This window comes from Mustela nigripes, chromosome 16 (assembly GCF_022355385.1).
Source record: "Mustela nigripes isolate SB6536 chromosome 16, MUSNIG.SB6536, whole genome shotgun sequence".
NCBI lineage: Eukaryota > Metazoa > Chordata > Mammalia > Carnivora > Mustelidae > Mustela > Mustela nigripes.
This window is the reverse complement of record NC_081572.1, coordinates 46,407,044-46,419,928: the sequence shown is the minus strand read 5'-3', so window position 1 is coordinate 46,419,928 and position 12,885 is coordinate 46,407,044. Positions and strand designations below refer to the sequence as shown.

Genomic DNA, 12,885 nt, shown 5'->3' with positions numbered 1-12,885 from the left:
TGGCATGGACCCGAGAGAGCATTCTAGTGGAAGTGTGCACAGCTACAGAAGTACCCAGGAGAGGCAGGGAAGGCAGGGGAGGCCAGGAGAAGCAGGGAAGAGGGGAGGAAGGGGAAGCCGGGGCAACCAGGAGAAGAGGAGGAAGCCAGTGAGGCAGGGGAGGCAGGGGAGGCCAGGAGAAGCAGGGGATGCCAGGAGATGCAGGGGAGGCCAAGGGAGGCCAGAAGAAGCCAGGGGAGGCAGTGGAGGCAGGGAGAGGCAGGGGAGGCAAGGAGAGCAGGGGAGGCCAGGGAGGCAGGGGAGGCCAGGGGAGGCCCACTCCTCGCCCTAGCCCAGCATGTTCCGGCAGCAGAGCTGCTCTTCCTCCCGCTTCTCCAGGTGGTTTTCCAAAAGCCTCAGCTCCCTACGCACCACCTTCCCCATGGACAGCTCCAGCACCAGCTCCAGCACTTTCTGAAGGTCCGCCCTGGCCTCCGTCTCATTCCACACCTCCACGTGAGCCCGGGCCTGCACGTAGTAGGCCTTCACGATCCCTGAAGGGAGGATGACACTGCACCTGCTGAGCCCCTTCCTGGCGCTGCCTCATAGCTGACAAACTCTTAACCTTGACCGTGATCCTTAACCTCTCTGTGCCCCGTGGGCCGCCTCCTTGGTTGTACACGTGGGTGACAGTGGCAATAGCAGGACCTTCTCCCCTCCCTTGCGGGTACCCCGCCAGGCCCCAGAGCTAACTCCAAACCCATAATCTCCTACTCAGTCCGGTGGGGTCCCCGCATGGTGGAGGCTCCAGGCCCCATCCCTGCCCCCGCCCCCACGGGTTACTGAGGGCACTGAAGGAGGTAAGGAGCACAGGGAACCCAGCCCCCGGCACATAGCAGGAGATCAATGTCGAAGCCCACCCGCAGTCACTCCACCCTGCATGCCTGTTCCTCCACACCTTGCTCACAAACACCTGCTCCCACCAGCGGCACCAGCTGCCAGGGCACCAGTGTGCAGGCCTGCTGCCTGGGAGTCCCAGAGGCTGTGGTGAGTACAAAGGCCTCCCTCAGAGGCCCTGCCCCGCCCCCTGACCTGCCAGCCCCCCCCCACCCCGATCGTGCCGGCCCACCCCACCTGGCGCCCAGCCTCACCTGGGTGCAGCCGCAGGCTGTGGCTCTTGTGCTCCAGCACCTGGTAGTACTCCTCTTTCTTGAGCAGACACTGGCAGGTGTCTAGTTGAGAATCAGGGTATTGATCATCTTCTCCAGCTCAGCCACTGCACCTCCCAGGGCTTCTCCTGCGCAGGGGAGCATGCCGGTCAGCTGTGAGCTAGGCCGCCTGCCCCCCACCCTTGGTGCCGTCCCCCCGCCCCGGCCACATGGGCAGCCCCCCACCTTGGTCTGCAGGTTCCTCAGCAGACGATGGCTTCCTGGTACTTGCTGGAGGCTTCGTCGTAGCAGTCCAGCTTGAAGAGCCGGTTCCCTTCTCCAAAGAGGATGGGCACCGCCTGCATCTTCTCCTGGTTGTTCAGGCTCCACATCTCCCGCTGGTACTCGCTCTGGGCCTCCAGCTGGCCTGACAGTGGCAGGCGGGTCAGGCAGGGACCGGGGGACCTGCGCCCCCGCAGCTGGGGACCCGCCTCCTCTGCCTTCTCCACAAGCATGCTTGCTGGTCACATCCATATACATAGGGGATGGAAGCCACGGGTTGTGTCCGCACTAAATCAGCACCTTTATGCAAGTTAGGGACAGAGAGCACTTTGTCAACACTGGACTTCCAATATTCAGAAGGTGGTCTCCATACTCACTTGGCTAGAACAAGACACGTTATTGCCACCTGCTGGGAAATTGTCGTCATACAAGTTCAGATCTATGAAGTCTAAAAAGAACACCTTAGAGGTGTCCTGCTAGGACAGTTGTGCAGTGCACAAACCGCACAACTGTCCTAGCATGCCCACAAAGGCCCTATTGTTGGCATAATTCCCTTATTAGTTCACCCATGTAGCCCTTGGGCTGAACCTCATCTTTGGCCATAACCTGAGTTCCAACCCAGGCCAGACCCTCTCCCACCACCCCATAAACGCGGCAGTGGTTTAGGAGCCTGCTCATGCTCTAGAGAGAAGGCAGTGATCCCAGGATCAGCGAGGTGGGGCTCCCCACACCGCATGCTCCCTGAGGCTGGGACAGCCCTCTGTCCCTGCTGTCCCCAGGGCACACCTGCAGCAGCTCTATCACGAAAATCAGAGGCCGTGGTTCCTTCTGTAGCTCGTCCAGGTCCTCGTAGCCCAGTGTGTGGTAGGCAAACATTTTGGCCAGCCCACAAGTGTGTACATGCCACTCCGTGGGGTCCTTGCCCTCCGCCACCTGCCGCAGGCTCCAGGACAGGATGGAGTAGACCCCTTGTGTGCTGGGGGGAAAGATGGTGAATGGCGTCTGGCCTGTGTGCTTGGAGCACCCGCTCTGAGTCCTGCTACAGCCTCACCAACCTGGGGCTGTTGCTGCTGTTTGCCCTCAACAGGCCCCCAGGAAGGACTGTGGTGCACTGTGTTCTAGGCCAAGTGCTCTCCCAGCTCCTTCCATCAGCTCCTTCCATCCTTAAAATGCCCCAGCGAGAGAGGCCCTTATCCCCACTCCACAGTTGGGAAACTGGAGCCCAGAGGCATGAAGTTAGTTGCATAAGGTCACCCAGCTAGGAAACAACACAGGCTGGGTTCGTGCCCCACTCCAGGGGGCACGCTCTCACCTTTCCTGGCCCTTGTGCTTGGCCCCGACCCATTTCTCTCCCGAGGACACCTGAGCCCATGGGTTGGTGACCTGCGGGGAGGCAAGTGTGGGGAGTAGGAAAAGGCACAGGGTCCAGGGGCCAGAGGGTGTGCCTGACATCACCAGGGGGCTGCTGATTAGCAGGGAGCCTGGGCACCTGTCTGAGCTCTGGCCCCTCAGCCACACCTGTGGTCAGGGAGCTGACATGAGCTAGAGGAGGTGTGGGTATAGGCCCCGCTCATCCCAGCCTCTCCCTGCACTGGGCATGGAGCTCGCCAGCCTCAAAGAGGAGGAGGGCTGAGAAAACCAGCCCCTTGGGCCTCAGGTGCCCCACCTGTGAACTGTCCCTGAGAGCCCCCCTCTGCTGGGACAGTCCAGAAACAGCCCATCTCCAGCACCCTCATGGCAGCTCCAGGAACAGGGAGGGGCCAAAATAGATCAGCCTGTCCTCCAAGGTGTCTGCCTTCAGCTCAGGTCATGATCCCAGGGTCCTGGGATCAAGCCCCATGTCAGGCTCCCTGCTCAGCAGGGAGTCTGCTTCTTCCTCTCCCACTGCTGTTCCTCCTGCCTGTACTCTCTCACTGTGTCTCTCTCAAACGAATAAATAAAAAAATCTTAAAAAAAAAAAAAAAGTGAGTCTTGCCATTTCTATCTGGGCCACAGAACAAGGAGGCGATCCCAGGAGGGTCACAGATTTGAGAGTAGTTTTACATGGCTCACGGGCATGGGCAGAAGGGCAGGAAAGTGACTAGTGACCAAAAGTCCCCAGGACCCAGTAATCATGTGTGGGGCACGGTCCTGGTGCCACACCCCACCCTGCCAACCACAACACCCACAGTCACTCTGGGAGCTTGTGGTCTGGGGTAGCTCTACTCCATGTGCTCAGAGGCAGAGGAAGGGATGCAGGGTTTCGTTTTCACCTCACTTTGCCCTGAAGAGCCGGCAGGGGGGCTGATGGAGGCTTGGACCTCGTGGGCAGATATGGGCTACTCACAATGGTGTCCCACCAGAACTCAGTCACTTCGCCAACCCGCATGGACGTCAGCAGCACTTCCCAGACCTCCAGCTTGAACATTTTCCCAATGGTGATGTGCATGGGGTGGCTCACAAACTTGCTATCGTCGATCACCGTCCACTCCTCTTCGCATTTCGTGGTGCGGAAGTGAAAGATCACCTGGTCAGGAGGAGGGGTACCCTGGTCTCAGACAAAACTCCCACCATCGTTGGTGGGGCTATCTTCCGGGCTCAGCTCACCACACCCTATCCAGATGCCGGGACCCCAGAGCGACCCCCATGCTGCCTGCCCTCACCCCTCCCCCAAGGACCCCAAGCCACTGGCTGTCCCGCCTGGCAGCTGTGCAGGACCTCAGAGCCTGGCTTACAGAAGACCTAGATCTGAGGCCACAGACCCTGCCACTCCGTTTTGCAGGGAAGCTCACCAGACATTTGTGGACAAAACCGTGAACCCTGAGGGCTCCACTCTACATTGGGGCATCACAAAACTCCCAAAGCCCTTCCCCCAGCCCATGTCCGGTGAGTGGGCACCGTTTCCAAGCTTCCCAGGTGCTCGAGGGTTGATAATTCCGGGATCGTCCCTCCTGGCCCTGTTCTGGCAAAGCCGAAAGACACACAGCAGGAATGCAGCAGACCAGGTCCACTCACCCAGGACCCCATGATGAAGTTTGGGAGCTCCCCGGTCCCTCCATGTAGGATGGTTTTCTTGATCCCTTCCATGTTCAGGAGCAGAGCGGCCTCCATGGCTCCCGGGCTGAGGCTGAGTAATCTCCTGGGAGGAAGACACCCAGACCTGGGCATTGACCCTGCCCCCAGGGCAGGTGTGAGCCAGGAGAAAGCCGGGCGGTGCCTCCTCCCTACTCTTCAGGTGGAGGTGAGGCTTCCACAGTCCAGCCACCGAGGGTTTTCTCCCATCCCAAGAAGAAAGAAAGCAGCCGGAGGGTTCTCAGAGAAGATGGGGAGGGGGTGTAGCAGGAGAGAGGCCAAATAAGGGGAACAGGAGGGGAGCCTGAAGCCCCCTCCACATCCTGGTGTCCATGCCAAGGTCCTGTGGTCTCTACAGTCCCTGCCTTCCCTCTTTCCTGTTTCCTCCTCCTCTACCCTCAAACATTGCACAGGAGAGAATGTGATGCAGGAGGGGGAGAGCAGGTTTCTGGCCTGGGGGATTCTAAAACCAGGTGAGAGAAGGGACAAGTTTGGGGAAAGTTAAGGGTGTCCTCCAGTCCCGCTCCAGCCCCCACTCCAGGTTCTGACCGTGGGGAGCAGGATTCTCTCTCCTGGGGTGGAGGGTCTCATCCCTACCCCTGTGCTTGGAGACCCCTGCAGAGCTCAGTCCCTGCACCTGGGATCCCCATTCAGGACTCAAAGTGACAGGTGACCTGAAGGTGTGGTATTTGACGCCACCTTGTGGCCAATGGGAGCTCGGGTTCCCAGAGTCCTTCCTCTCTGTCCCTAGTGGGAAGGGACACTAGATTATCAGGAGCCACATAGAGCCCCTGATCACACTTATGATTTCCTGACCTGTGGCCTTGGGTGTCTGCCACCCTCCTTAACTCCACCTTCCCCGCCAAAATGGAGAGATCCACCTCTTCAGCCGTCCCCCCCAAATCTCCCACAAAGAGCCACTGACATAGATGCCAAGCCTGAGCCCCTAAGCCCAGACCAGGGCAGCCGGATCAGGCCCCTAGGCCCCTCCTGGGGTGCTCAGACCCCTAGGGCTCCAATCCAGCTCTCTCTGGGAGCAGGGATCCTGGGGTCCTTCTCTGTCCCACCCTTCTCTGACCACACAGCAACGCAGACGAGTCCGAACACAGAGAAAGCAAGACGGATGCTTAGAGGGAAATAAAGCAATTACCATGGATGCTGGGGGAAGGAGAGAGGGAGGCAGGACCCAAGGGTGGGGCGCTGCTTCTGGGGTCCCAGCAGTGCTGGCTTCTTCCCCACAATGGCTGCATGGCTGTCGGCTTTGTCTGTGCTCGTTGTGCTGGACTTCCCTGCTGGTGACGGCTGGCTTCTCGCTGTAATCCACAGTGAAGAGAAAGCTGATTGATTGCTGGGCTCTGGAGGGCAGAGAGGCAGGGAGTTGGGGAGGGGCGGTGCTGGAGTAGAAGGCATAGATCTGGGCCCTCCTTGCGGAGGAGCAGGAGTGGGGTTTGGGGGTGTTTGCTGAAGTTGAGGCCAGAAGAAGGAGGTGCTCAGGACACAGCTTTCCGACGGGCCCCCAGCCGTGGTTAGCCCCTAACCTCCTAATGGACTTCCGGAAAAGGCAACTCTAATAACCCCACCCCTCTTAAAACTCCTCAAAGGCTCTCTGCTCCCCTCAGGATACACCCCAGGCTCCTGCCGGCCCCCCCCCCCCCCACCAGTGGAGCCAGCCTTGCCCCAGGCCACCTGTCTCCAGGGTGGTGGGCCTTCAGTCCACCAGCTGCCTTCCTTGGTCCTAGAAGTGGGCTTGCCCAGTCGCCTACACCGGCCTTGGCAGGCCCCAGTTGAGGAAAGCCTCACCACCCCCCTCCACCCTGCATCTTGTCCCCTAGCTCCTCTGCTAAATTGCCACATGCTGGGAGAGTCTACCCTGCCCCTGCTCACGTGGGGTTCCTCACATCCCTTTGCTCCCTTCCTCACCCTGAGGACGCCTCCCTTGCAGCATCTGGCCCAGTGTAGGTCTGCTTCTTCCAGCACTGGCCATTCCAGGAGGTCATGGGAACTAGCAGGAAATTCTGCTGTTGGTCAGGGATCCCCCCAGGACATGGCAGAGCTGGGACCCCTCCTCCTCTGTCCTCCTTGGCAACAGATGCATGGGTGGGGTTGGACCCCAGAAAGCCTCTGCCTGGGAATGGCTTTTCCCCCATCCCTACCACTGCTCCACTGGGAGCCTGCCCCCCCAATCATACCCCCCTTTCCTCTCAGGCCTGGCCAGCTCTGCTCCCTGCAAGGGGAGTCTCTCATTCAGAAGAAGACATTTCCTCCTCCTCCTCCTCATTGTCATGGACACTGCTGTCCTTTCCCCTGGGCTGGCGGGGATAGGGACGTTCTGAGGGAGGGGATGCAAAGCCCCACGTGGGCAGGGAGGCCCAATTAAACATCCCTCCATTCACTTCTGACCCTGAGGAAGTCCTGTGATCAAAGATTAGGCATTTGGAGTGCAAAGCCAGACACCCAAGATTTTGGTTCCTGCTGACATTGCGCTCCCATGTTGGGCCAGACACTTCAGCCTTGGTAATCTGTGCTGTCATCCAAAATTCGAGTAAAAATAGCTCCTCCTTGGGCAGCAGGGCAGGAAGCGCACTTGGCCCACGGTCCTGCTTACTGCTGGACCAGCTCAGGCTGTCCTCTGATGGCCAGACACAGTAGGGAGCAGCCAGGCCAAGCTGAGACTGTTCCCCATTCACTGAGTCCCTCCCACACCCAGCTTAGTTTTCTGGAGAATAAGGGCGCTGGCTTTCCCCCTCCTGTGTCCTTGGGGAAAGGCGGGAATCGAATCCCCTAAGTGCCCAACAGGCCTGTCCCCAACAGGCCACAGCTCAGTCTCCACGTGGGGAAGGCAGGGACAGGAAGAGCCGTGGTCAGACAATGAAACAGCAAAGCAGAGCATCCCAGACCACCGCTCAGAGTCCCATCTCATTTCCAGAAACTTCTGTCTCACTTACACATCTGTGAGCTGGGTGTCCAACAGTGGGCGCTAACTCCTCGGTGGAAGGAGCCCCCCACTCCATGCTCAAATACATTCTCTGCTCCCTTAGCTCATTCTCGAGGCCCCAGCCTCCAGACGTGGGGGCCTTCACTGTCATTTTCTTTGATTAGTGGCTCTTCGGTTCATGGACGCCCTGTCTCTCCCCACACGCTAGCCCTGAGGAGCGGGTGCAGGGACCCTGGTCCCCTAAGGGCCATTGGGGCCCATCGAACCTCGCCGGGCCTCAGTTTCCTCATTTACTCCTAGGCTGCCCTGAGGGTCCAGCGAGGTCGTCACAGAAGGGCTCGATGGGCACACCAGCACCGGCGGCAAGCAGCTGCCCCCATCCCTCCATCCCTCCGCTGTGGGGAGGGAGGTTCCTGAGCCCGAAGTCTGGGTCACCCAGCTCTGTCGCTGTCCAGGGCAGAGTTACGTGGAAGGGCTGGGGAGCGGACAGAGCCAGCCAGAGAGGGGGCGCGCTGCACCGCCCGGAACAGAGAATGGCGCGGCCTGGCCCTGGAGTCACGGGAAAGAGGGAGGGGCTTTCCAAAGGGCGAGTTTTAGAGCTTGTGTCCATGCTGGGGTGGAGGGAGGCCTCGCCCTGAGTTGGCTGCACTGGAGGAGGGCCAGGGTACCCTGCTCTGGCCCCTCCTCCAGGATCTTCCAGGTCCAGAGTGCGGGGGCACGTTTGGGGAACACAGGGCAAGCGCTGGAGACGGACACACCCATGCGGGAACAGCAGCCGCGAGCGCTCGGGGTAGACACTCCTGCGCGGCCTCTGGACCTCAGAGACAAAGGGGCGGGCCCCGCTGCGCCCCCATCAGCGGAAACTGGGCGACCCCGGCTGCGCCCATTCCCGCGGGAACCCGGCAGTCAGCCAATCGGAGGGCAGCAGCCCCGCGCGAGCGCGGGGGCCAATCGGATCCCGGGCGCGGCCGCCCTGCGGGGACGCAGCCAGTCAGCGGCGAGGACTGGCCTGGGCCGGGCCCGCGCGGAGATTCAAACCCGCGGGGCGGGCGCTGAGCGGCCGGCGGGGCGGGCGATGGGCGTGGGGAGCTGTTGTGGGAGTGTGGCGGGGGGGACCCAGAAGGGGCGGGGGAATCCGGGCAGGAAGAGCGCGCAGGCGGGGCCGTCCGGCGCTGCAAGACGCAGACCGGAGAGTTAGCGGGGGAGGGTGCTGCGGGGCTGGAGCGCCTGGGCTCCCGCGAGTTCGCCAAAGGGCGTCAGACGCGGCCCCGGCCCAGGGAGGTCGGCGAGCGCTGGTCCTGCCTCTGCCTCCCTCCCCGCTTACTGCAGAGAGCCTGAAGGAGCCTGGATGGAAGACGGTTGCTGTGAACACTGGCAGGCAGGGACCACAGGATGGGCGGAGCGGCCTGTCCATCCTCCGCCCTCCTCTCTGCCTCTGACTTCTCTTTCAGGACGCAGCCTCGTTCCCCCACCCACAGCTGCCTTGTGTCCCTGGGGCCCGGGGAGGGTAAGGGGGATGCCTTGCTGACCAGATACAAAATCATGGAAATAGGATAAATGCCAAATCATGGAAATAGATAGGATAAATGCCAATAACTACATCAAGGCATATCATATTCAAACTACAGAAAATCAAAGATATAGAAAAAATTCAGACCCCCCCCCGGGGGGGGAATCTTAATCTATGGAGGGACAAAGATAAGAATTACATCCAATTTCTCAGAAAACCATGCAAACAAAAAAGTGGAGTGAAATATTTAAAGAGTTGGGGGGGGGGGAGAAACTCAATCTATCATTTTGTACCCTACAAAATTACCTTTTAGAAAGTGAAGAAATACTTTCTCAAACAAAAATTACAGAAATTCGTTGCCAGCAGACCTGCCTTGAAAGAAATATTAAATGTATTTCTAAATTAAATATTTCTAAAATAAATACCTTAGAGAACTTGGTATTTCCCCCAAACAAGCTTAAAGCAATGCCGAAAGAACAACTTACACACAAATGTATAAGTTTTATTCATAATTACCAGAATAGATAGCAACCAAGATACCGTTCATAAGGTGAATGGACAAATAAAGTGTGATACACCCAGACACCAGAATAGTTACTGCAAAAAGATAAGTGGTTTCTAGAAGTGAGGGGGGAGGGAAAGATAAATAAGCAGAACACAGGTGATGTTAGGTTCTGAAACTATTTTGTATGATACTATGCATATATGCATATACCTACTATACATTTGTACATCATAGAATATGCAATACCAAGAGAGAATCATAATGTAAATGGTGGGTTTGGGTGATAACTATGTGTCAGGGTAGGTTCACAGATTGTAACAAATATAGGACTCTTGTGGAAAAAATGCTTATAATGAGAGAAGGATGGGGTGTGTGGGAAATCTTTGTACCATTGCTCAAAATACTACTCAATAGTAAAAGAATATGAACATAAGGGAACAATCTTTTATATATACAATATTGCAAATTAATTTTAAAGCATTATGCGAAGTAAAAGAAGCCAGGTACAAACACCACATGTTATATGATTCCATAAACTACAGTGTAAAGAAAAAAAATTATCTAAGGACACTGAAGACTGAGCAAAGCAGGCAGATGTTACAGATAAGTCAACACTTGCTAGAAGAGAATAATCCTAGGTAAGCTTCCTAGTTTTACCACTTGGAGCCTGAGGCAGACACCATTAGTGCAATGTTGTGCAACTACAATATGGAAGTGATAAGACTCTTTTATTAGACTGATGAACCAAGAAGGGCATAGTCTGGGACAACTACATAGCTGAAAAATTAAGAGGGGGCAGAGTGGAGTCAGGCAAGGATCTCTAAAAAGAGAGATAAGATAGAAACACCACATTATACCTAAATATTTCGCTGAACTTGCCATGCACCACATGGGAAAAAAATTGTAGTTTGAGTTCTGTCAAACTGAACACTCAAAACAAACAAACAAACAAACAAAACAAAACAGCATTCTTTGAAAGCATCTATCCTAATCCAGAATTTCTACAATGCATAATTCATACCCAGAACACAAATCCAAATTACACAAATTTCAACAAAAGGGAAAAATGCCACACTCAAAGAAAAAAACAATGAAGACAAAACTAGAGATGGATCAAGATGTTGGAATCAGAACAGATTTTAAAGAAGCTACTGTAATTATCTTCATGGATATGGAAATATATTGATGATGAATAAAAAGACAAATTTCAGCAAAGGAACAAAAGCTATAAAAGAAGTATAAAAAAGAAATCAAAAAGTGAAAAATAAAATCTGAAATAAAAATTTTATCTAATGGGATTAACAACATATTGAAGATAAAGTAAATGATCTTAAGACAGATAAATAATAAATTAAATAAGAGAGACAATTATGGGTACTTGGGTGGCTCAGTGGGTTAAAACCTCTCCCTTCAGCTCAGGTCATGGAATCAGGGTCCAGGGATCGAGCCCCACATCAGGTTCTCTGCTTGGCAGGGAGCCTGCTTACTCCTCTCTTTCTCTCTCTGCCTGCCTCTCCACCTACTTGTGATCTCTGTCAAATAAATAAATAAAACCTTAAAAAGAGAGAGAGAGTTAAATGCAAAAAATGAACAGACTCAGAAAAACTGCAACAATTGAAGATGGTCTAGCATATATGCAGTGATAGTACCAGGAGGAAAAAAAAAATAAAGTGATAGAATAAATGGATGAGGAAATGGAGCTTATTTCTCAAATTTGGTGAGAAATATAAATGTACAAATTCAAGTTCATCAGGACACAAGCATAGTAAATGCAAAGAAAATAGCACCTATGCACATACAGTCAAATTTATGCTTACTTTGAAAGTTTGAAAGCAGCCAGAGAAAAACAACACATTAAACATACAGAAGAACAAAATTTACTTGAGATCAGTCAAGGTAACTCCTCAGTCTCAACTATGTAACACAGAGATATCAGAAAAACTAGAAATTTTGTAGATATTTACTGAACAAATAAGAGATTTATTGAGATGTCCAAATGAACTATTAATTAGTTAATTGATTAATAATTAATTATTAATTAAGCTATTATTATTGAGTTGGCAAAGGTAGTGGAAAAGGCACCTATACTTGGGGTAGAAGAGCTCAGTTAAGGTTCACATCAATCATCAAATAGCTAAGACTCTGAACAAGTTCCTTAGACTCTGTAAGTCTAATCTGCTTATCTTTAAAGTTAAAATAACTGCTCCACAAGATCCTTGTGAAGATGACCTAAGATAATCCACATGAAGAGGTGCCTGCATGGCTCAGTCTGTTAAAGTGGCTGTCTTCAGCTCAGGTGGGATCTCATGTCCTGAGATCAAGCCCTGCATTTGGCTTCCTGCTCAGTGCAGAGTTGGCTTGTCCCCCTCCCTCTGTCCCTACCCCTGCTCCACCCAGCTTGTATGCCCGCACTCTCTCTCTCTCAAATAAACAAATGAAATCTTGAAAAAAAGATGATTCATGTGAAAATGCCTGTTTTTAACATATAGTAAGTATAATATTTATAATATTTAGTTGAATCTAAATGATGTTTCATTTCTTATAAAGATACACTGTTTAATTTCTGCAAGGAAAGCCCATAATTTTGGTACCATTTTCCTGTATCAATGGTTTATAGACTAAAAATAAATTGTCCAATATAAAGGCAGTTTACCTGTTGACATCTGCAAAATGACTTAAATCTTTAAAATCTTGTCCATATGTCCTCTCACTCCCCAGCATGGTGACAGAAATTTTACTTTAATGCTTCTAGTTATTGATTTTTTACAACTGACCATCCTCCAGAATTTTTTTACATGGCCTTTTTAAAATGTGTATTATATTAAGATTTCTAACAAATTGAAATTTGTTTTTCCATAAAATTATTTGAGAATTTTATTTTGCATTTGCCATTCATTCCATCTCATTAAACATCACCATCTAATAATTACCTCCAAATAGCTACTAGTATTTTTAACATTTGTACCACAATAAACTTTGATGGTTTAATAGTTGTAAAGGTATACTGCAATGTGTAGCTGTATTGCTATTGCATATATAATCAGGACTTCATAAAGCATATTAAATTTACACAAATGTACATTTTTTATCTAGCAAGATTCAATTTATCTGGGGTCGGCTGTTGTATATAGAAATATCTCAGGGGCGCCTGGGTGGCTCAGTGGGTTAAAGCCTCTGCCTTTGGCTCAGGTCGTGATTCCAGGGTCCTGGGAACAAGCCCCACATTGGGCTCTCTGCTTGGCAGGGAGCATGCTTCCTCCTCTCTCTCTGTCTGCTTCTCTGGTTACTTGTGATTTCTGTCTGTCAAATAAATAAATAAAATATTTTAAAAAATCACAGACATATAGGAATATGTTTTCTTCTTTTATGGATTAATATTTCCAAAAAGAGATACCTTATTTGACAAAGTTTCTGAAACAAACCATGACCTCCTACAAAACTGAAGTGGTCGAAACGACAAAATATTACTAAATCG

The 12,885-nt window shown here is 52.7% G+C and overlaps 1 protein-coding gene across 1 annotated transcript; it reads right to left on the bottom strand.

Annotated features, from left to right (window-relative positions):
• Positions 1–327: 327 nt before the first annotated feature.
• Positions 328–4,499, bottom strand: LOC132003374 (aryl-hydrocarbon-interacting protein-like 1). The gene is given in 10 exon segments (XM_059378775.1): positions 328–533; positions 1,131–1,212; positions 1,215–1,249; positions 1,252–1,276; positions 1,374–1,393; positions 1,396–1,549; positions 2,196–2,377; positions 2,417–2,423; positions 3,736–3,915; positions 4,404–4,499. Coding segments are annotated over 10 exon segments (987 nt in total).
• Positions 4,500–12,885: the final 8,386 nt, after the last annotated feature.